At 35.7% G+C, this 21,618-nt stretch overlaps 1 protein-coding gene across 3 annotated transcripts in view; it reads right to left on the minus strand.

Annotated features, from left to right (window-relative positions):
- TAB2 (TGF-beta activated kinase 1 (MAP3K7) binding protein 2) overlaps nucleotides 1–21,618 on the minus strand; it is an 86,082-nt gene that overhangs the window by 15,155 nt on the left and 49,309 nt on the right. For all 3 annotated transcript variants that reach the window (XM_076002877.1, XM_012759693.3, XM_020287259.2), the window contains one exon: nucleotides 17,123–18,623. In XM_076002877.1, the coding sequence (XP_075858992.1) occupies nucleotides 17,123–18,623 (1,501 nt within the window). The remainder of the gene's footprint in view (nucleotides 1–17,122; nucleotides 18,624–21,618) is intronic.

Consider the following 21,618-nt stretch of genomic DNA (forward strand, 5'->3'; position numbering starts at 1 on the left):
TAATATTATTCAAATCACAAAGTAAAAACTCTATCATTTTAAAGAAATCAAACACTTAGATTTCCTTACACTCAGATTATATTTTGTGAAAATATTTTCCCAAGATTTGTAAAGAAACAAAATAAGCAATCAATCTTGCAGCTTAAACAATGAACTACTTGGGAGACCTCACTAAGCTATAAAAACTGGTATAGGTTCTTGTGATCCATCCTTGGATGTGAGTCTCATCTTTTAGGATACCAGACTAGAAGCAAAGATACCTGAATACCTGAATTTTATAAAGAGACAGCTTGGGATGATTCTTCCTCAAGAAAACAGGCAGATTTGACAAAGTACCTTAAACAACCTCTAGAAATAAAAAAGTCATTGAAATGAAAAAGTCGAATAGACAGACTAAACAGTAGATTAGATACAGTCAAAGACACCGTTGGTGATCTGTCAGACAGATCTAAGAATACAGGATGCACACAGAAAAAGTGAGAGAAAAAATAAAACAAGTTGAAAGGTCTCACGTACATCTAAAAAATGAATTCCAGAAGGTGACAACAGAGAGAATAGACAAAAGGCAAGATCTAAAGAGAAACTGGATGAAAGTGTTCTAAAATTGAAGGAAAAAAGGAAGTAACAAATTTTAGAAGATAATAAAATAATGTGTTCACCTAGCAAATTTATCAAAGAATACAAATGAATAAAGACATATTAAGACAAAGTTTGAGAGAATTCATCAATTATAGATAGCTACTGAAATAACTACTAAAGATGTGAAGGAAATTAAATACAAAAGGATGGAATAAAACAAGTAAATTTTTAAAAAAGCTCTGACTATAAAACCAATAAAAAAAAAGACTATGGTGAGGGTGGGGGAGCAGCTAAAACAAAGCAAAACTAAAATATTAGAAAAGAATAATAAGAAATTGGAAGTGTAAAGATCAAAGGTGAAGTACTCTAAGGTCTGGAAAGTATAAGAATACCCTCAAATGTTGCTCAGCCAAATATACATGTTAAATATTTAGGGATCACTACTAAAGGAAGCTAAATAGAGTGTGCAGTTTCTAAATGAAGACAGAACAAAAGGAGAAATAAAGAAATTTGGTTACATTTAGATAGCAGGAAAAGAGGAAGTAAAAGAAAGAAATACAATACAAAACAAAAACCCAACAGGAATAATTCCAAATATATTACATCAGAAATCATAATAAATGCAACCTAATTAAATGTATCTAATTTAATCAGATCTCATTTAATTAGACCTGAGAGATCAGTGGACTGGATTTTAAAAACTCAACCTATATGCTATTTAAAAAAAAACAAAACAAACACTCAAAACATAATTCACTCATCCCCTCTCTTAATAAGTTGACAGCCTACTATGTCAGGTGTTGTAAGCACTTGAGAAATTAATGAACAAAACAGGCAAAAAATTCCTTCCCTTTCTGAACTTACATTATAATGACAGGATAGACTGCGGAAGGGCAGGAGAATAAGAACAAAACTCTATATATGTGGAAAACAAACTATGATGCATGGGTCAAACCTGGCCCACTTCCTGCTTTGTGAATAGAGTTTTACTGGAATACGTCCTTGTTCATTTGTTTACTTGTTGCCTATGGCTGTTTTCATTTTACAACCGAACTGAATAGTTGTGACAGAAACTTTGTGGCCTACAAAATCCTAAATAATTTACTATCTGGCTCATCACCAGATCATGTAGAACCTTGTTGACTGTATTACTGTGAATAAAATGGGGACACATCACAGCAAAGTTCAAAGCAAAAGGACTAAAGTAAAGTATACTGTACTTCAGGCACCACTGTAAGAGGCATAAAATACTAGCAGCCTATTGCTCAAAGCAGTAATATATGAAGGCTGATGCAACTGAAGGCAACAACAAAACCAAAAGCCAGCTCTACTCCTATGCTGACTTGACCCCTTACACTAATAACCTAACAGAAAAAGCGGTATCCTAATTTCTGGGCATAAATACTACTTACTTCAGTCTCTTCTGTTCCTTTTACACACAGTGCTTGGCATTCAGTAAAAAATTATGAGACATACAGAAAAGTGAGAGAAAAACCCAATTCATCAGCAAGAGATAAAGCAATCAACCGAACTATACTCTAAGATGACCCAGATGCTGAAATGTCCTGATAGGTTATTTAAAAATAACTATGATGACCACATTAAAGGAACTAGTTTAAATGGTGGACAACATGTGGAAACAGATGGAAAATTTGAGAAGAGAGGTAGGAATTATAAAAAAATCAAATGTTAGAAATAAAAAATATGATATCAGAGATAAAAAATTGCTTTGACAGGCTTATCAGCACACTAGATACAGAAGAATCACTGAACTTGAAGACAGAAATTACCCAACCTGAACACACAAAAAAAGTGGGGAAAAGAACAAAGAATTTAAGAGTTGCAGACAATATGAAATAGTATATGCATAACTGGTAAAAGAGAAGAGAAAAACAAGGCAGAAGAATTATACTTGAGGAGATAAAGGCCAAAGATTCTCCAAAATTAATGAAGTACAACAAATCATAGATCTAAGAAGCCCAGAGATCCTCAAATAGTGCTAAATCGAAACAAAACACCTACACACAACATAGTTAAACTTGCTGAAAACCAAAGATAGAGGGAAAATCTTACGGCAGCCAGAAAAATTTTTATATAGTTATTTCAGAGAAAGATTTGACTTTAGGGAAAAACATATTATGAGATAAAGATGTTCTTAATAACTCAGTAGTCTACTTAGTTGGTAGACTACTTAGAATCTCTTAGGCATAACTGTCAATTATAAACAAGTTACAAACACTATGAATATAGAACAGAGATATATCTATTTTTCAGCATATTTTTTCTTCAAAGTAACTGGGTTTTTACGAGTCTAGTTCACTTTTTATTTGTGGTTTGGGATTTTTAGATAGGAATCTCAGAAAGAAAAATTACTGAGAAAAAAGAGAATCGAGTGAATCATAGTGAATTTCTAAAAATCACTATGAAAATTCAGCTAAAGCTATACTCTCCTCTGTGTGTTTTCTCTACAATTTTAACCTTTACTGTCCAAAATACTACCCAATACTTGTACATTATGAAATGGTGTTATTAGAGTCACACTGAAGAAGTATAATTATAGTAAAGATACTTTTGTTCTAATTAGCTTCCACAAAATGAAAAAAGGTTGGGTGCTGATTGGGAAGAAAGAAACGTGACAGTCATACTTCCAGGGTCCAAAAGAAGGTTGGACAGAGAGTAAGGAAGGCTTACAAAATTAGTTGTTGGGTGAAGCTAGACATTCATACTTGTTACAGAAAATGACTGTGAATAGAGATTTGAGAAAATCACTTACATTGGCTTTTTGGTTTTTGCTTGTTTTGACACGTAAGGAAACTTATAAACAAAATCATAGCAACCACACATACAGATGAACCGGGCTCATATACTCACATAGTGGGTGGGGTGATTTGTTACACAGACTACAGAGAAGAAAAAATTTTCTCCACCCCTATCATTTATTTACATATAGATTAATACTGACTTAAAAAGCCAAGCTATAAAGATTCAATTATATTGGCCAGGACTTTTGTTTAAAGATAGTTAACTGAGCATTGTGTACAAAGAAACCCCATAAAAATAAAAGAGGAATAAAATAGGTATAATCCAACAGCAATATTAAACAAGAAGGCGGCAGGCAGAGTGTGGTGGCTCCTTCCCGCCTGTAATCCTAGCACTCTGGGAGGCCAAGGCAGGAAGATTTCTGAGCTCAGAAGTTAGAGACCAACCTAAGCAAGAGTGAGACTCCGTCTCTATTAAAAAATAGAAAAAATTAGCCGTGTTGTGGTGCATGCCTGTAGTCCCTGCTACTCAGGAGGCTGAGGCAGAAAGATCACTTGAGCCCAGGAGTTTGAGGCTGTAGTAAGCTACGATGATGCCACTGCATTCAAGTCAGGGTGACAGATCAAGACTCTGTCTCAAAAATAAATAAGAGAAGATAGAATAAAATAAAGAAGGCAATTAATTGACAATAGATATCAGCAAGCTTCTGGAATACTAAGACAGACTAATGAAGAAGAGTCTCATGGACAGGGAGGGCTCTGCAGAAACCAAAAGAGGCTCTTGACTTTGGAGAATGCAGGTAACAACAGGAGGCAGAAGTGAAGAATAGGCCAGAAAACAGAGGCTTAACCGGCTATCTGTATTTGGAAAAGTCAATCTCTTTGCATCCTTAAGGACCTTTGCCATAGGTTTATTGTTAAGTTTCCTCCCACCCCCCAAACACACTTTTCCCATCCTGGCCTCTGCACATACAGAACACTAGGTGGTGATGGTAGAGTATTCACTTGTAGCAGCTGACTCCTTGCCTATCCATGGCAAAGCAGTCTGCCAAGTAACAAGTCTCACTTTCATACACAAGGCTTTCAGTCAGCCTTCATAGCACTTCATTCTTAAATATGAACCAACAGCCAACGATCACCACACATCTGAGGAACAACTGACATGAATGTGAAAGATCTGGATAAACAAAGAGAAAAACTAAACCCAGATTAAGTGAAGATAATTCAGAAGAAAGACAAGAACTTACATTCTAATTAATATCATTAAGAGATGTGAGACATTAAACATAATGTCAACAATAAAACAACAATCTGCTATGAAAAAACAATCAGAAAGCTCTCAGAAATTAAATACATCTTTGCTAAATTAAAAATTTGATATATGGGTTGGAAAAAAATGAAGGAAATCTAAAATGTAGAACAGAAAAACAAAGAGGTGGAATATATCAAGGAAATAATAATGAGAAATAAATAGAAAGTTGGTCCAGGACATTAAAAGCTGAACAAGAGGAGGTCTACAAAGACAATGGAGAAACTAATGGGAATCAGAAGAGAGTTTCTCAGGGATAAAGGGAGATACCAGCTTTTACACTGGAGGAGTCCACTAAATGTGGGATAAGGATGATTAAAAAAAAAAAAAAAGACCTACACTAATACACAATTGTAAAATTTCAGACTACTAAAGACAAAACGAAGATTCTAATATATTTCCAAAAAGAATAAAATAGATTACACATAAAGGTACAAGATCACATACACATATGATTTCCTAAGTGACCCTCAGTGATACATTCTGTAGAAAAATAATTTTCAACTAAGGATTCTGTACCCAGCTAAAAACATGAGGGTATTTTTTAGATATTTGAGGACTTAGAATTTATCTTCCAAGTCTTTTACTAGGAAAATATTTAAGGAGATATTCTAAGTAATTCAGTGCATAAACCAAGAAGATAAGATTCAAGAAACACTGACTCTATGAGTGATAAAAGAAATCCTTAGATGCTTTCTGTGTTTGCTTAAAAAAAATCCTCAGATGGCTGTGCAGTAATCCTACCAAACAACCTGTCAATATTGTAACAGGGAACAGAAGTCTCCTAGAAAAAGGAAGACTTCTGAAAAGAAGTTCTTCTAGAACTTCTAGAACTTTTCTTCAAGAAAAGGCGGCTTCTTTTTTTCTCCTAGAAAAAGGAAGGATGGTATCATGGAGATGTTGGAAGGATATGATAAAGGCAGAGAATGAAAAATTAAAAATTTCAAAAAATAAAAAACCCAAAAAGCTACACAAAACAACTATAATCAGATAAACCATATGGCTCTGAAGTGAACATTTAGAAGTCTGACTACTATATATATCATTTATTAAGTTCCAGCTTTTATAATCAACCTATAGAGCAAACACAATATATAATTGCTATGGTCTAGATCTTTGTGTTCATATATTAAAATATAATCCTCATTGTGGTGGTATTAAGAGGTGGGGCCTTTGGGAAATGATTAGGTCATTATGGGATTAGGGCCTTTATCAAAGAGGCCTGAGGGAAACTTGGTCTTCCCTTCTCTTTCTACCATGAGTACACATAGAAGGCACTATTTATGAGGAATGGGCCTTCACAAGATCCATATTTGCTGGTGCCTTGATCTTAGACTTCCCAGCCTCTAGAACTGTGAGCAATAAATTTCTATTGTTTTTAAGTTACCCAGTCTAAGGTATTTTGTTATAGCAGCCTGAACAGACTAACATAGAGACTATGTTATCTACTATGAATATGTATTATATAAGCAACAATAAAAAAGACACAAGTTGGGAGGAGGGGTGAAGAGAAAGGAATAGGTGCTAGTGATCTATAGGTTATTAGTGAAAGCCTTATTTATCATTATAAGAAGTTAGCAGAAAAAAATTTAAATCTCAGAAATAAAAAAGTATAAATGTATTTAAAAAGCTATATTGAAACTCTTATGTTTTATGATACACACATGCAATTATATATAAAAACTATATTACATATTGAACATATATTAATTTACATATAAAAATATGTATACCTTGACAAAATTAAAGTAATATTTAATTAAATATAAGTAGTAAAAGAATTTGCTTATTAAAAAAAAACCTATGTCATTGGAAAATATATCACGTATTTATAGTTATAAAGATTTTAAGCTTATTTAAAAGAAAAAAAAAGAGAAATTCTGCCATTGAAAAACATAAATGGTACTACCTTCTAGTATCTTTTTAGGTTTTCTGTCATGATAATTTTATATGCTTATCAGGGTAAATGACTAAACCTTGCCCAACTCATTGTACCTAAGAAGATACAATGTCAGCTTCTAAAATAAGTCAACATTATACTAGACTATAACTCTGCCGACAGGGGGATCATATCTGTTTTACATACCACTATTACTATAGTCACTTATTCGGTGGTTGAGTCACAAAAGGTTTAAAGATGGCTATTACACTTTAAAATAAAGCCAACTGCTTTCATTTATTTTGCCATCTTTAAAGGCAGTTAAAATCAGATCTTGCAACAGTGCTGCAACTGGATGTGTAATTTGGGCAACTGATGTAACAATAAAACTATGAGGAATAATGCTTATTCTCTATAATTATTTTAAAGAAATTTAAATTATTTATATATAGGTATTAGTAAGAGATGAGTTTTAGTCATTTTTGGCAGAACTAGTGGGGTCTCTTGCTAGGTAATAATCTGTTGGCATTTATTTGTACATAATTAAGATTCTGCATATGACCTTGTAGTATTGAGATAAATATCTAAAACTTTCATTTTAGACAGAAAGAAAACTGAGGCCTAGAGCTATCAAAAGAGCCTCAGAGAAATACAACTGGATGAACCACTATAAGGAAGTGGGAGCGTTCATAGCTTTGAAAGGTTTATACTTTTAAAAGAGGACATGGTAGCTTGGTAGCTGCTTTTAAGTTCTGAAAGGATGACATATGAGACCAATTCAATATGGTTTCAAGGAGAGAAGTATCACTATAAGGAAAGAAAGTCCAGCATAAGATTTCTGTTCTTTTTTCAAAATCTTGGAACTGAGGAAAGACTCGTAAGACACAAAATCCAGAAGCTATAAGAAAAATACTAAGTCTAAATATATAAAAGCAAACAATTTATAAAACATGTTATTGACCAAGTTAAAAGTGATAACAAATTAGAAAAAAAAGTAGGCATCCTACAAAAACAGGCAAGTTTACAAAATAAGAAATACAAATGGCTCGAAAAAGAACACATGAAAAGATGCTTAATCTCACTCGTATTTAAAGATGCAAATTTCTTGTAAGCTCCTTAAAAAGATGCAAATTTTAAAAAAACAAAATACATTTTTACCTAGCAGACTGACAAAGATGTATTTTTTTCAACCACCTACATACATGATGAGTGGGGGAGTGGAAGAGGAAAGAACATTCTTATAAATGTTGCCAAAAATGTTCCTTATTTATAAACATGGGAGTATAAACTGGTATACTTGAGAGAAAGGCTCAAAATTGAAATTGGCAACATTTACTGTGGCTGTCATTAGTGTCCTTCACCACATACTTCTGGCTCTCTATCTCCCAGTTATGTGATAGAATTAATTGTGCCTCCTGATTCCCTCTGAATTAGGTGTGGCTGTGTGCCTTGTTTTAGTTAAAGAATAACATGTGTTGAGGCAGAAGCTGAAGGAGCCACAGCTGTTCTACTATAGTTCCTTTGTCAAGGTACTTCCATTAACCTGCATCCTTTGGTGAGGATGACATAGGACAGAGGCCACTAGTTAATGTGAGCTAGAAATAAACCTTTCTTGTTTTTAAGACATGGTTTGTTACTACAGCATAACCAAGCCCAAATGATACATCTATCAAAATTGAAAATAAACAAATACTTAGACATAACACTTCCACTCCTGGTAATCTTTTCTGCCAACATACTTGGACATGGACACAAATACGTATACATAAGGATTTTTACATAAGGATTTTACAGCATTGTCTGTAAAAGCAAGAACAACAACTCCCTTAAGGTCCATCAAGAAAGGATTGATTAGGTATTATAGTACAAAACACTATACAGTCACATTTCTTAACAAGCAGATCTGTACATGCTTACATGGAACCTCTCAAAGAAATAAAGACAAAAAGATTAAGACAAAAAGCAAAACACTATGTTCCATCTGTATAAAAAGAGGTATATATGTGTTTGACATAAAATTTCAATTTCTTCAGAAGAATGCAAATTGAACTGTTTGTGAACAGTCATGGGTTATCTCTAGTGAGGGAATTCTTCATTAAATACCCTTTAGTTTTGTTTGCATTTTTAAAAAAATATCAAGTATGTAGAAAAATAGTTGAATTCAATCCCTATCAGAATCCTAGCTGACTTTTTTGTAGCAACTGACAAGCTGGTTCTAATATTTAGATAGGATTCCAAGAGATCAACTCTCTTGAAAAACAAGGTAGGAGAACTATACAACTCAATTTCAAAACCTACTACAAAGTAGCCGTATGTACTGGCATAAGGAACATGACAGATGAAGGGAAAAGAATCAAGAGTCCAGAAATAAACCTTCGTGTTTATGGTGAACTGATTTTCTACAAGGGTACCAAGATCATTCCATGGTGCTGGGATACCTGGATAGTCAAATGCAAAAGAATGAAGCTAAATCCTTACCTCATGCCATTACACAGAAATTAACTCAAAATGGATGAAATACCAACACATAAAAGCTTAAACTATAAAATTCTTAGGAGAAAAGATAGGGGTATATCTTCATGACCTTAGATTTGACAATTGATTCTCAGATAAAGACACTAAAAGCAAGAGCAACAAAGGAAAAAATAGACTGGACTTCAGAAAATAAAAAAACTTTGTGCTTAAAGGACACCATCAAGAAAGTGAAAAGGGGCCGTGCGCGGTGGCTCACGCCTGTAATCCTAGCACTCTGGGAGGCCGAGGCGGGCGGATTGCTCGAGGTCAGGAGTTCTAGACCAGCCTGAGCAAGAGCAAGACACCCCGTCTCTACTATAAATAGAAAGAAATTAATTGGCCAACTAATATATATAGAAAAAACTAGCCGGGCATGGTGGCGCATGCCTGTAGTCCCAGCTACTCGGGAGGCTGAGGCAAGAGGATTGCTTGAGCCCAGGAGTTTGAGGTTGCTGTGAGCGAGGCTGACGCCACGGCACTCACTCTAGCCTGGGCAACAAAGTGAGACTCTGTCTCAAAAAAAAAAAAAAAGAAAGTGAAAAGGCAACACATAAAATGGGAGAAAATATTCTGACGAACATTTTTATAAAACAAAAAGAATGGAAGAAAATAATTGCAAATCACATAAGGGACTTATTTCTAGAATATACAAAGAACCCATACAACTCAATAAAGACAAATAACCCAATTAAAATATAGGCAAAGGATATGAATGGGCATTTTTCCAAAGAAAAAATACAAATGGCCAATAAGCACATGAAATGATGCCGAGCATCATTGGCCATTAGGGAAATACAAATCAAAACCACAATGAAATACTTCACAGATTCTTGAATGGCAAGAATCACAGAGAGAGATCAAAACCCTCACAGACTGCTGGTGGGAATGCAAAATGGTGCAGACACTTTGGAAATGTCTGGCATCTCAATTGTTAAACACAGAATTACCATATGATCTACCACTTCCACTCCTAGGCATATAATGAAGAGAAACACATGTATACACAAAAACTTGTACATGAGTGTTTATAGTAGCATTATTCATAATAGCCAAAAGGAAAAAACAAAAATGTCCATCAACTGATGAATGGATAAATAACATGCAGTATATTTATATAATAGCATATTATTTGGCCATGAAAAAGAAGTACTAATATTTGCTACAACCTGGATGAAATTTTAAGTGAAGAGTGTGTTAAGTTAATTTTTTATATATATTTTAGTTGGCCAATTAATTTCTTTCTATTTTTTTATAGTAGAGACGGGGTCTCGCTCTTGCTCAGGCTGGTTCTGAACTCCTGACCTCGAGCAATTCGCCCGCCTTGGCCTCCCAGAGTGCTAGGATTACAGGTGTGAGCCACCACACCTGGCAGAAGACACATTTTTATTGTATCTTCTTTTTTTGGTTAAAATTTCTTTTACCAGTATATGTTTTTTTCATAATACTTTTTAAAGATATTGGTTTAATACATGAAATAACTTGCTAGTAGGTAGAGCTCTCCAAAATGGGACATGCTGCCTTAGGAGGCATAGAATGGATTTATACCTCATAGGGATCTGAGTGTTAGACAGATAAGGGGACTGAATAACCTTTGGTGTAGGATTCGACATGACTTTAAAAGTTTCTTCCAACCTTGAGATTTACCCCAAATTAAAAAGGTAGTTACTCTTAAGACTGGAAAGAACTTGTGGGTAGCGGGCTAATTTGAAAAAACCAAAATTCTAGAAGTGGTTTGCTGTCAATTAATCTTAATTACTGAGTTAATTTTTTTTTTAAGAGACAGACTTGTTATGCCATCCAAGCTGGCCTTGAACTTGTGGGCTCAAGCGACCACCTGGGACTATAGGTGCATGTCACAGCACCAGGCCAAGTTAATTATTCAATAATGTGATTTCAATGCCAAAACAGAACATTCTAGAAAAGGTACTTCCAATCAGCAGCTGCCATAAAGTGCAAATTAAAAATCTGAATTTAAATTGTATTTCCGTAGAAAAGAGCCCACTGAATTTGTATGATTAACATTTTTATTAAATCTCATTAAAAAGAAAAGTGTTATGATTTGGACGACATATTGGTAAAAAGTGATAAGAAATGAGAAACAAAGTTCAAGAAGCTAATTTTCAATTCATAATTTTTCTTACTTGTATTTCTATTTGAGGTTCCAAGTCAAGGCTATTGATTAACATTATGATAGGACCATAAATATAACTGGGAAAAAAGGTATTAAAGTATCATTAAAAATATTTAGGATTTTATATGTGTTTATTTTTTAAAACAACACAAAAAGTTTACCAGCTAAGTTAATACCACAGATGGATTTCCAAAGAAATAATAGAATGAGAAATCATTTTTGGCAGCAGTGTTAAGTAAAGCATTTTGTCCTCTGTACATATAAAAGCTGCCAGTGTTACAAATCACTGTGAAAGGGAGAGGATACTAGAAAGTTCTCAGAACACAGTGAATGATAAAGTATTTTTTGATATTTTTCAGAAGTTAGGTAGAGTCAGGTGGTATGACTCAAGGGGAAAAAATGTAGCTATGTGACCAGTGACATTACCACTGGTAAGCAATTTTCACTTCTATATTTGTTCTTAACAAAATGAGAATCTTTTTTATACCTATAAACTTTAAAATTTCTCTCCAATCTTAATTTTTTTTTTTTATTTAGCACTCATTTTCATCTTTGATTCCTGTAATCTTTAAGGACTTAAGTTTAATTTATTTCCTTTAGGGGTGGGGGTGGTGGTGATAGTGGTGGTGTTAAAGACTCAGTACTGATATAAGCAAGGTCTTGGTAAAAGTTTCATTAATTTCCTTCTTTTTATCTCTATATAGCAGAGGGCATATCAATATATCTTTTATAAACATTTTCATTAAAATATTTTTATTGTAGTATGTTTAGATTTCAAATGACAGACTAAAAGAAAAATAATGTACTATGGTTACCACATTTATGTATGTTTCCTCCTCATTTTGGGAAAAATATTTTCCTATGATTCCAATACCTGACTCAACTTATTTTTCTACTCTGAAACAGTATGTTCCAGGAGTTTTAGAAAGGTCATTTTCCCTGCAGGAGATAGAACTATTTCTTTTCTCTTTCTTACCCATACCATTCAAGTCAGAGTTCAGAAAAGATTCTTGCTTAAAGATCAAGATTCCTCAGGCTACTTCATTTAATACTACTGTAGAGAGTACTTGTAAAGTATGTAGTATCCTACATACTTTACAAGTATGCAGAAAAGATGCATTTTCCATCCAAGAACAATCGTTTGATTTGTCTTGAACTAGTGAATGCAACACTAGATCAAGATTCCATCACTGGATGCTACGTCAACCTGGGTCAATACCAGTTCTATAGTATCCAGAAGGAGACAAGGAGATGAAGGGTTGCAGAACAGCATCCATCTCAATATAGTGCACACACATAGAAAACTCAAGGGCACATAACGAATGTTATGAACTTCTATATGTATGCAGATATGTTTAAAGAAGGTAGAGCTGTGCATGGGGGCTCACACCTGTAATCTCAGTGCTTTGGGAGACTGAAGTGGGAGGAAAACTTGAGGCCAGGAGTTTGAGACCAGCCTAGGCAAGGTAGTGAGAACTCGTCTCTACAAAAAATAAAAAAACAATTAGCTGGATGTGGTAGTGTGTACCTGTAGTCTCAGCCACTTGGGAGGCTGAGGCAGGAAGATTGCTTGAGCCCAGGAGTTCAAGGCTATAGTGAATTATGATCGTGTCACTGCACTCCAGTCTGGGCAACAGAGCGAGACATTGTCTCTTAAAAAAAAAAAAGTGACTGAGGTTGTTATAGCTGAGTCTGAGTCGATAGCTATTAGTGAAGAGGAACAATTTGAGTGGCAGATTCTGGGGAAGCCTGCTTCTTTGGTAGCTCTTAAACCAGAACCTTTACATATCAGAATTTTTTTACTTTCAGGTTCCTTCAGAAGGTGCTCTCTAAACCTATCCAGGGTGGTATCTAGGGTGCTACTTTATAGTTTCAAGTTATTTCTAATTGTTATCCGTTTATTGTGATTTCTTTCCCTACAGTTGCCTCTTCTTGTTATTTTATTGAATGATCTTTTAGCTCCATTTTCTTAAATTGTTTCTTAAATTGAGGCACATGTGGCCCCCACAATGGTGTGCCATGGGTTCTATGAAGCTACAAGGTGTCTTTCCAAAGGGTTTCTCTTGAAAACCTGAGAAGAAAGACATTATAGTGCAGTGGTTAAGACTGTGGGCCCTGTTGTCAAATTCCTAGTTAGAATCTTGACTCTGCCACTTGTCCTTTTACAAGTCACTTAACTTGCAAGCAGAAAGAATACTACTAGTGCCTACTTTATCGTTGGTTTCAGGAAATAAATGAGCATTCAGAACAGTGCCTAGAACATAGTAAACTTTCTGCAAATATTAGTTATTACATATCTTAATATTAGGTTACTCATTTTTTCTCCTTAAGCAATATAAGCAGGGATGAAGAGACAGGAATGCTGAGAGGTCAAGGGTGGATTTAGATAAGGAGACCTGGGATGTCTCATTGGAAAGGTGACTTTGAGTGAAGACTGAAGCATGTGAATTTCTGGGAGAAGTGAATTCAAATAGTGGAAATAGCAAGTACAAAGGCCCTAAGGTTTGCCTTCTGTGTTTAAGGAAGAGTAAGGCCAGTTGGGCTGGAATAGAGTGAGTAGTTGGTAAGCAAAAGGAAAAGAGAGACAGGGAGGGACAGCTGATCATGTTAAGGCTTCGTTGCTTTTACTGAAAATGAAACAGATGGCCGTCATGTGCAAAGGAGTGATATTATCTGATGTATGTTTTTAACAGGATCTCTCTGGATGTTAGAAGACCACAAGGAGGCAAGGGTAAGAACAGGCAGGCCACTGCAATAATCCATTTGAAAGATGATGGTAGCTCAGAAAAGAGTGCTGTGGCAATGGGATAAGTGACTTTCTTGATATGTTTTGAAGGTTAGAGTTGACAGGATTTGTTGTCAAACTAGATGTGAAATGTGAACGAAAGGAGTCAAGTATGTTTCCAAGGTTTTTGGCCTAATCACTAAAAATATGGGAAGATTGACCATAGGAAGAGTAAGCTGGGGGAAGATTAAGTTGTCAGAAGCTGTTTTAGACATAGTAAGTTTGAGATACCTATTAAACACTCCAATGCAGATGTTAAGTAGGTAGTTAAATAAACTGGCTTGAAATCCAGGAAAGAAGTCCAGTTGCTTTGAGTTATAAATTCTACAAATCTGGGAGTCATGAGCACATAATGTCATTTCAAGTTAAGAGGCTGAACAAGGTCATCTAAATTTGTATAGACAGAAAAGAGTAGAGATCTAAGAACTGAACTGTGAGGCTTTGATTTCATTGGGAACAAATAGGTAGAATAAAAAGAGGTGAGAGGTCAGATAGATGGAGAACCTGTAAAGAATAAAAGCAGCAGGAATCCTACAGTAGTATACTAGAAGCCAAATGAACAGTGTTTCACAGAGAAGACAGTGGCAGACTGTGTTAAATACTGATGATACAAAGATAAAGGAAAATGCAGGCTGCACTGTATGTGGTAACAATGCTATCACTGGTGACCTGGACAAGAGCAGTTCTGGTTGACTACAGTGGGAAAACTCTTGAGTGTAGCAGATTCAAGAACGAATAGCAGAGAAACTGGATATAGCAAGTTTAAGTAACACTTCCTTTTCACATTCCAGATAAATGTGAATAACTTTATTAATATGTAATATCCAGTTAAATGTGAATGTTTACTTTACTTGAAAATTTCCCTTATCAAATTATCTTCATAAAAAATTTGCTCTTCATTTTAAGAATCAGCAACTATCTAAACATAGGAAACCTATTTTTGAGTTTGTTTTTTTTTTTTTTTTTGAGACAGGGTCTGACTCTATCACCCGCACTGGAGTGCAGTGGTGTCATCTCAGCTCACCGTAACCTCAAACTCCTAGACTCAAGTGATTTCACTGCCTCGTCACCATGCCTGGCTAATTTTTCTATTTTTTATAGAGACGGGGGTCTCGCTCTTGCTCAGGCTGGTCTTGAACTCCTGGCTTCAAGCAATCCTCCCACCTTGTCCTCCCAAAGTGCTAGGATTACAAGTGTGAGCCACTGCACTCATCTGAAGCCTGTTGTTTTATCAGAAGTCGAGGAGGAGAAAAAAGACTTTTGGGGAAGAAGAGAAATTAAGTATCAGTGGAAAAAATAGTATATTAAAATAGTATATTCATTGCTGAAACTAAACAAAAGTGGTTGCAGTTAGTCACAGATATGTGGAAAATAAAAGTATTAACATAATTTATAGGGCAAGTGAAATCACCATGAACCTCTAAAAGCACATAGCACGCACCCATGCACCTAGGCTTCACCATTCAGAGGCTCTAATGAAAGAAGTTTGGGCTGAGTCTTGGGCACTTAATTTTTTGAAAGCTGCATAGGTCATTATAGAATCTGAAAGCACCACAGTGCAGCCTGGATTGAGGATCAGTAGTGTATAACCGTTTAGAACATAAAATAAGCCCCCAAAATCAGGTTACTCAAAGAAACTCCACAGTAAAGTCACTGTATTAGAAAGTGTAAAAAGGACAAGTGGTACCAGTGGTACCAGTGATAGTTGGGGGCTGTATGCTGCATGAGGATGATGTTATATAGCATTTTCCAACCTACAGCTGGACATGGAACAATTCATTGTAGATACAAAGATAACTAAGATACGTACTTACTAAAACCATGGTCCCCAACTTGTAGGCCATAGAACTCGGTAACCGATACCTGTTCCCAGACCCCAACCCCCCCTGTGGAAAAACTGTCTTCCATGAAACTGGTCCCTGGTGCCAAAAAGGTTGGGGACTTCTGCTCTAAAAGACTCAGTTAATCTACAAACTTGCAACAACATTCAAAAAACAAACACTTAACCTTCACCTTCTTATCTGAATACATTTAATGTTTCCTGCTGAAAATTAAGTAACTTACGCGGTCAGATAAAACATATCAACATATAACAGAAATTGTCTTTGCTTGAGTTAATACAGATACAGTTTAGTATTATGCCACACTAGTCTATTTCAGAAAGGACAATCAATCAAGGTAGTTTTAAAATTCACATTCTTATTCACAATTCCAAATAAAAAGAAATGTATTACCCAACATTTAAGGGAGGTTCAAGTTGAAAAAGACAAGTATGAGGAACAAGATTCAAATTTCTCTTAGAGAGATAAATTATTCTAGGACTCATGCAGCAATTTAGACTTTGATATAAGATGAAAATGTCATATTAGAAATATGAAGAAACTCTTTTTTTTTTTTTTCTGAGACAGTGTCTCACTCTGTTGCCCAGGCTAGAGTGCCATGGCATTAGCCTAGCTCACAGCAACCTCAAACTCCTGGGCTCAAGCGATCCTCGCCTCCTGAGTAGCTGGGACTACAGGCATGCGCCACCATGCCTGGCTAATTTTTTCTATTATAATATATTTTCTATTTTAATTTTTTCTGTCCAATTAATTTCTTTCTATTTATAGTAGAGACGGGGTCTCGCTCTTGCTCAGGCTGGTTTTGAACTCTTGACCTTGAGCGATCCACCCACCTTGGCCTCCCAGAGTGCTAGGATTACAGGCGTGAGCCACCGCGCCCGGCCTGAAGAAATTCTTTATTCTTCAAATATCTGGTCAAAGAAGGCAGATTTAGCATATTAGTCAAGAGTCAACTAGTTACTTGTTAAAATGTGTTTTCATCAATTTTGATTTGTAGAAATTGTAAAGGGAAAGTCAGTATTACCACAGGTACAAGATTAGCTGAAAAAAAAAGTGTTATGAACATTAACAAACAAGTAAACCAATCAGTTGATTATTCTGAAGAGCTGATAACATTCGAACTTCAAGTTTTATGATAATAAAATTAAAATTTATATAAATACACTCCAATGTTAAGATAACATTATTTGGGGCAATATTTAAAAGATGAAATGATAATGTTGATGCCCATTTCTGCTATGAAATGAAATGTACACCAGTAAGTCCAACATGGAAAATAATCCCACCTTTAGTATTAATACTAATACCTTTAGTATTAACATTACCTTGTGTGTAGGCAGCGTCATCAGATCCCATACTCAATTTCCGTGCTTCACTTATTCTATCCACATGTGCTAAAGTAGGGTCCGTGAGGTGCTGAATATTCTCTGTTTCTACATAATGATCAGGATGGTTTAGAAGATTTGTAAGTTCAAAGGTAGGGGATACCACCCCTGGTGAAACTGCAGGGGGTTTATTGGGAGAAACTGTAATTTTGAAAGTGTATTTTGTATTGGGTTGAGTGACTACCACTCGAGGAGACGTTGCAGAGTTATTGCCTATTGCTCGACTTTTGGGAGGGTGGTGATGAATAAAGGCAGGACCCATGCTCACTTGCCCAGACATATTCCTAGAGGCAGCAGATGCTCCAGAGTTTGTGGATATGAAGAGCGTGGGCTGATTCCGCATGACCTGTTCATCTCCTGTGGTGGCATTAGCTGAAATATAGACCTTGGGTTGACTACGGGACATCAGCTCATCAGTATTTGGGGGACTGGCAGCAATGTAAACGGTGGGTTGATTTCTGTTTAAGGTCTGGCTGTTGACAGAAGAGGAACTGCTGGAGGTTCGAGGTCCAGAAGAACGCAATTTTGAAGAATTGTTTCTTTGTGGGGGTTCAAGTTTGATTTCAATCTGGTTTTTTCGAGGTCCTGTTGAAATATTCTGAATGTTATATTGGCTGTGGGCAGAAGATTGTGAGCTACCAGATGAATGAACTGTTGGTGGTTGTGGAGTAGTAGGTGAACTGATGGGCATGTAGACATGAGAGGTCTGGTGGCCTTGCTGATTTGCTTGTTGGGTTGAGGTATGTGACAGAGGATTAGATGCAGGATAAGTAGTCCAGGGACCAGGCTGTGAAGGTTGATAGACTTGTTGAGGGTTCATGGCATTAAACTGAGACACCCAGCCAGAATGCTGTTGTGTCTGTCGAGCTGTACCACTAGGAGTTGTAATATAAGGCCTAATATAGATAGAATTTCCCTGTGGACTATTTAGTACAGGTGGAGGTACACCATGTATGTGCAAAGATGTAGGAGTATTACGACCAGTCTGGATATTTGGGGCTAAAGTTACCATAATAGGATTAAATCTGGGAGTTTGTTGAGAAAGGTTAGATGTTCCTTTGCTGCCTAAGTGAAATCCAAGATGTGGTGTTGAATTTGAAGCACCAGAACTACTGGACATTCCAAAAACATTAAAGCCTTGAGGAACTTGAGCTGGTGCTGTTTGTGGCTCCTGCTGAAATAGTTCATTATTACACTGACCACCTTGAAGTTGTCCATCACTAATGCTGTGCGTTAGAGTCCTACTTCCATTCATTCTATTTCCTTCTCTTCCATGGTGGTAAACGTTCTGTGACTGCAAGTCCAAGTTGAGAGAAGTCATGTGATTGCGTAGACCAGAGATTCCAGAATCATCTGAAAAATTCAAGTCTCCTTCTCCATAAAGATATCTTGTACTCTCCTGAGAGAGAACAGCACAGCAGGCATCCAGGTTATTATTATTCTATGAAACAAAATAAAAACAGCTTGATGATAACAACCAGAAGCTAATGCTTATATTTTCATCACTATAAAAATATTACATGATTAAAAACTGATTGGTTAATACACTTATAACAGGTATGTTTTAACTTGAGAAATATTTTTATGCAAATGGTTGAATTAAAAATCATTATTACTAGTGTAATGGAAAAGCTCTATGACTAGCAACTGCTAAAACTGAATCAAATCATTGTTCTGTTTTAGCAGTGAAAATGCATAAAAGCAGTAAATGGATTCGAGTAAATAAAGTAGAATTATAACCTAATTAAAAACGCAATTTTAATGTTGAACAAAATATAATCATTCAGCTTAAGTATATATACCATATAAACATTTTTTAAATAGTTAAATGAAAAAATATTTATCAATGCTTGCACATTCAAGTACTATGCAAATTCTTTTGAACTAATAACCATTTAAAAAGTTACAGTTGTAGTATTTAAATTAAAAAAGTTCTAAAATTCTTACCATAGTCATCTCAATTCCTCACATGCTTCCTCTTAATTTGTGTAAAATATATATCTGTATATGAAATATAAGCTCAAGGTAGCCTCCAAAGGAACTGAGTTCATATTTCTGCCTTTATTATATAAACGTAGTTGATATATATCTCTGCCTTTTGATAGCACCATAAAAATCTACTCCAGAGAAGTTAAAAAAAAAAAATTCTGTTGTTTTTAAAGAACTATCAAAAGAAACTAACCACTGGTCATAATAAATCATCTATAGAAACATTTATTGAACACCTACCATATGCACAGCACTTAGCTTATGAAAGACTCAATGACATATAAAACTCTAAAAGAGCTTGCAGCTCAATTAGAGAGATAAACCATAATTTTTTTTTAAAGCGATGGGGTCTTGCTCTGTCATCCAGGCTGGAGTGCAGTGTTATGATCACAGCTTACTGGAGCCTCAAACTCCTGGGCTCAAGCAATCCTTCCAGTATGTAGCTGAGACTACAGGCACGCTATCACACCTGGCTTACCCTTTTTAAAAAAATTTTATTTAGGAAGATGACACCAGACTGGATGAGGAAGAGGAAAACAGATCAGATGAGGAAAAGGAGATGAGACCCAACAAGGAAGATGAGACCAGATCAGAGGAGACCAGGCTGGAAATGGAAGAGGAAACCAGATCGGATAAAGAAGAAGAGACTAGACTGGAAGAGAAGATGAAACTGGAGACAAGACCAGATGAGGAAAAGGAGACCAGATCAGAGAAGGAAGAGGAGACCAGACCGGAAGAGAGTCTCATACTTTTTTTTTTTTTGAGACAGAGTCTCACTCTGTTGTCCAAGCTAGACTGCCATGGCGTCAGCCTAGCTCACAACAACCTCCAACTCCTGGGCTCAAGTGATCCTTCTGCCTCAGCCTCCTGAGTAGCTAGGACTACAGGCATGTGCCACCATGCCCAGCTAATTTTTTCTCTATATATTTTTAGTTGGCCAATTAATTTCTTTCTATTTTTAGTAAAGATGGGGTCTCCCTCTTACTCAGGCTGGTTTCGAACTCCTGACCTTGAGTGATCGACCCACCTTGGCCTCCCACAGGGCTAGGAGTACAGGCATGAGCCACCGTGCCCGGCTGAGAGTCTCATACCTTTTAAACATTTTTTTAGAGATGGGGTCTTGCTGCCCAGGCTGGTCTTTTATCCTACTTGCTATTCTGAATTGATATATACTGGTTTTTCAAATAAAATTGAAAAACTGGTCACAATCTTTATTGGTTGATCACTTCTTCTTATAGTTAGACCTTATCTTTTGCCAAGCCTAATTGGTGCTTTTTGCTGTAACTACTTTTATTGCCATTCCAAGTTAATTCTTTTCCCTTCTAAACCAAAGATCAGAGATCACATCTTCCTCTCATCTTCTCCCTTCTATCATTCTTAAATTAAAATGTGTATTCCCTACCAATTCCAACTCCACAATCCCTGTGTAAAAACTTGATACTCATATTTAAAAAGTCTTCCTGTTTAGCTCTCAAAGGTTCCTTTAATCCTTTGTAATCTGATTATTTAATATGTTCATATTAAACAGCAATATTCTAGCCCCAGCTATGCCATAATTTATTTGCCCTTTCTAACACCCAGGTTGAAGTGCAGTGGCACAATCATAGCTCGCTGCAGCCTTGAACTTCTGGGCTCAAGTAATCCTCTTACCTCAGTCTTCCTGGTAGCTGGGACTACAGACATCGCTTTCTTATCAGCAAAACATAAAATAACTTATAGGGGTTTCAAGAGGTTACAACAGGACAAAACGAAATATACATTAGACTTTTTATTTTAGAAAATTTTAAACATGTATAAAAGTAGAGAGGAAATATGATAAACTCCCAGGTACTCATCATCTATCTTTAACAACATGATGAATTTTTTTCATACAGTGTGTATGCCTGAGCTATTCCTCCCACCAAATTAGATAAAGTCCAAGACATCATCTTGTTTTCAGGAGTAAATATTTCAATATATCTCTCTAAAAAACAGGGACTCAATATCATCTAATATCCAAATAGTGTTTAATTTCCCTGTCTCATAAATGTCTTTTTATAGTAAGTTTAAATCAGGATATAAATAAGGTCCACACATTTCATTTGGTAGATATGCCTCTTAGGTTTCTTCTCTTAATTAAGAGATTAATTTATCTCCTTTTAAGCTCTTTTAAACTCCTCCTTTTAAACTCTTTCCTCCTTTTTTTTTGTGGAGAAAACTTAACATTTGTCCAGTAGAATTTCCCACATTGTGGATTGCACCCTGTGGTGTCAATATACCCTGTATTTGATTGTAAGCTAGCAGTTATATTTAAGAGTGTGATCAAATGCATGTAAAATTTTTGGTAAGACCCTTCATAGAGTCTATTGTCACACCACACAAGGAGATATAATAATGTATACCTGTCTTTTTGTGATTTTTAAAGCTGACTGGTGAAGTCAGATGCTGTCAGCTTGATCCAAATAATG

This window comes from Microcebus murinus, chromosome 5, assembly GCF_040939455.1.
Source record: "Microcebus murinus isolate Inina chromosome 5, M.murinus_Inina_mat1.0, whole genome shotgun sequence".
Lineage (NCBI taxonomy): Eukaryota > Metazoa > Chordata > Mammalia > Primates > Cheirogaleidae > Microcebus > Microcebus murinus.